The sequence below is a fragment of the Pan troglodytes genome, chromosome X (genome assembly GCF_028858775.2).
Source record: "Pan troglodytes isolate AG18354 chromosome X, NHGRI_mPanTro3-v2.0_pri, whole genome shotgun sequence".
Classification (NCBI taxonomy): domain Eukaryota; kingdom Metazoa; phylum Chordata; class Mammalia; order Primates; family Hominidae; genus Pan; species Pan troglodytes.
In genome coordinates, this window is record NC_072421.2 from 48,439,006 (window position 1) to 48,442,518 (window position 3,513).

Here is a 3,513-nt window from a genome sequence, read left to right on the forward strand (position 1 = left end):
GGATACATGGTAGAATGTGAAGCAGGCCGAGTTTGAGTGTGGGTGCTACGAGGGAGAAGGATGACTAGAGATGACTGGGATTACATGGGCGTTATACAGGGTAGTAGCCCAGGAACGTGGGTGCACAGGGATCCCAGTGGGAATCGGCAAATGTGAATGAGCTGAAGAGTGCGCATGAATGGAGGTGATGTTGGGCAGAGTGAGAGGGAATGAAAGTGAAGAGCAGAGGATGGGTGAACGTGGGTATTGTGAGGCAGAGAGTGGACGAAGGCTTCATGGCCTCGGGTGAGTAAAGCGAGGAAACATGGGGAGCCCGATGTGAGCAAAAGTAACGAATTTGAGGCACAGTGTGACAGAACGCGGGTACTGGGAGGCAGAATGGCAGCCATGAATCAGGAGCAGAATATGAGCAAGAAGAGGGTGATAGGGGTTACAATGGGAATAGATTTAAATGAATGAGGCAGTGAGAGGCAGAGTAAGAGTAAATGGAAACAATGAAGAGAAAACTGAGAAAGAACAGTGACTGGAGTGCAGTGGTGCGATCTTGGCTCACTTAGCGTAGGCTAAGTATATGTGGGTAACTTCAGCTAGTGTTTGGGAGTAATAGGGACAGAGCTCCAGGAAATGGGGGTGTTCCTGGGACAGCATCTGAGAGAATAGAGGTGAAGGAGGGGAAGAAGGGGAGTGAAGGGGGGAAATAATGAGGCCCCGGGTCAATGAAAGAAGCTGAAGGCTGGGCCACGTGCGAGTAAGCCAGAGTCATTTGATGCAGGGGCGGGAAATAGAGGCAAAGATAGGGAATGAGTCTGAGTGAGAGTGAGTGGGGTGAAGAAGGAATATGACATGAAAGAATTTGGGTAATGCTAAGTAGACTGTGGGGAATTGCGATAATATGAGGCCCAGTATGGGTGAATATAAGTGGCTGAAAGGCAGTGTAAGTGAATGGAGGAACAAAAGGCAGAATGAGAATGAAGTTGAAAAAGCAGTCAAGCATAAGAATGTATATGTAATACGCCATTTGTAATATGAAATGTGGGGCACATTCCAGTAAATTAGGATGGAACAGCACTTTAAGTGCAGAGAGGTGAACAAGGTACCAAGGATGAGTGCTATGGTTTGAATGTGTGCCTTCCAAAATTCAGATGTCAGAAACTTAATCCCCAATGCAACAGTGTTGGGAGGTGGGGCCTTTAATCCCCAATGCAACAGTGTTGGGCGATGTTCAGGCTTCTGTGTTGCGTGTTCCAGAATCTGCCACTTAGACCTTTGCTCATAGAGCCCAGAGTTCCAGAATGCCCCTAATTCCGAACACCACAGGGTGAGTCTGGAGCAAGTCACCTGGGAGGGCTTACAGGTGCCATAATGAAGGCCTGGGGCACTGTGGTAGTGACCTTGGCCACGCTGATGGTTGTCACTGTGGATGCCAAGATCTATGAACGCTGCGAGCTGGCGGCAAGACTGGAGAGAGCAGGGCTGAACGGCTACAAGGGCTATGGCGTTGGAGACTGTGAGAATCCAGTTGCCCCAAATCCCATCCAAACTCTGAGCCACCCACCACATTCAGACCCAGGCCCCCTCTTGTCCTTTATCACCTCTCCAGGCCTGGGCATGATCCCTTGAGTCACTCCCTGACTGACTATGCTGAGTAGTTTAACTAACACCACCACCATTATTGCCTTCACAACCATCACCTCCATCTCTGCCATCAACACCATCACTACAATCAATATCATCACCACTGTTACCATCATGAATACCATCGCTACCACCATCACTGATGTCTCACCAGAATCACCAACATCACCACCACTAAACCAAGATCACCACCCTCACAACTGAGAGGACAACCATCCCTGTCCTCCCCCCATCCTATCCTTCCCTATTCCCAAGCTCTATACCTACTCCCTGCCTCCCTTCTCCCTGCCCCAGGGCTGTGCATGGCTCATTATGAGAGTGGCTTTGACACCGCCTTCGTGGACCACAATCCTGATGGCAGCAGTGAATATGGCATTTTCCAACTGAATTCTGCCTGGTGGTGTGACAATGGCATTACACCCACCAAGAACCTCTGCCACATGGATTGTCATGGTAAGTCAGCACTGGGGACCCACTGAAGCCCTGCTGGGCCCTACTCTCCCACACATGGAGGGCAAGGTTGTTTAAGCCATAATCTCCTGCAACAAGAGAAAAATGATGGGAAAAGGAGAAAAGTTGCCTGAGCTATTAAAGACACCATCCTCTACCCCTACCCAGACTATCCTGAGAGGTTGTTTAGGACAGAAGAGCTCAGAGCTCCCAATCCTCACCCAGAATGGACACTGCAGTTTTCTTAGACTCAGGAAACAGGAAACTTACCTCCATGTGGAACAGAGTTAGAAACTGTCCTGATTTGGGGTTGAGGTTACCCAGGCCCCGAGGAAAGAAGCAGAGTGTCTGGTTCTAGAAACAGAAACAGATAACCTCCATGCAGAAATGACAGAACTTTCCAGATAAGACTGGTGTTGTTGAGGACAAAATAGAATAGCCGTTAAAGTTGTTCAGTGTTGGCCAAAATGGTGGTTGAGGTTGTCCAAGACAGGAAAAAATGGAGACTGAGGTTATTTGGGGCCAGCCCAAATGGAGGTTGAGGTTGTCAAGGACCAGACAGTATGGAGGTTGGGGTTATTCATAACTAGCCAACATGACAATCTAGATCATCCAGGATCAGTCAACATGAGTTAAGGTTGTATAGAACCAGCTAACATGGTGATTAAGATCATTCATAACCAACTGACAAGAGAATCAAGGTCATCAAGAATCAGTCAACATAGTGGTTGAGGTTCTTCAGGCCCCAAGGAACCCAAAACCCTTGGGCCCTCCATTCACTGTTATCCTATCCCCAATGCACCAGATCACCATGTCCCTCTCTTCCCCCTCAGACCTGCTCAATCGCCATATTCTGGATGACATCAGGTGTGCCAAGCAGATTGTGTCCTCACAGAATGGGCTTTCTGCCTGGTAAGTTCATGGGGATGGCCCAGACCATGGGCAGCCAGGGATAGTGTCACTGCCACCCCATCAACCTGTCCACTTCATCCTCTCTCCTTTCCTTCATTTCCCAGGACTTCTTGGAGGCTACACTGTTCTGGCCATGATTTATCTGAATGGCTCAAGGGGTGTGATATGCATGTGAAAATTGATCCAAAAATTCATCCATGACTCAGATTCAAAGAGACAGATTTTATCTTCCTTTCATTTCTTTCTCTTGTGCATTTAATAAAGGATGGTATCTATAAACAATGCAAAAGATGCTCTGATGTCTGACTCTCTTCATTTATTCAATGCCTGGAGGTACCCTCATTCCGTCACTTCCTCCATGTATTCAAAGCTCTAATTAAGAAATACCAGATCACTCAGAGTGGGGAAGGAAGGGAGGATAGTGTTGTGAATCAAGAGTATGTTGTTCTCCTGGGTTCAGAAGCCATCTCTACCACCTACTAGCTGTGTTGCCTTGGAAGAGATACTTAAATTCTC

General features: G+C 47.9%; 1 protein-coding gene across 1 annotated transcript; it reads left to right on the plus strand.

The window, feature by feature from the left end:
- Positions 1-547: 547 nt before the first annotated feature.
- SPACA5 (sperm acrosome associated 5) lies at positions 548-3,289 on the plus strand. The gene is made up of 4 exons (XM_009439020.4): positions 548-1,507; positions 1,930-2,088; positions 2,919-2,997; positions 3,102-3,289. The coding sequence occupies exons 1-4, from the start codon at positions 1,363-1,365 to the stop codon at positions 3,196-3,198; spliced, it is 480 nt and encodes a 159-aa protein (XP_009437295.1). The 5' UTR covers positions 548-1,362; the 3' UTR covers positions 3,199-3,289.
- The last annotated feature ends 224 nt before the right edge of the window (positions 3,290-3,513 follow it).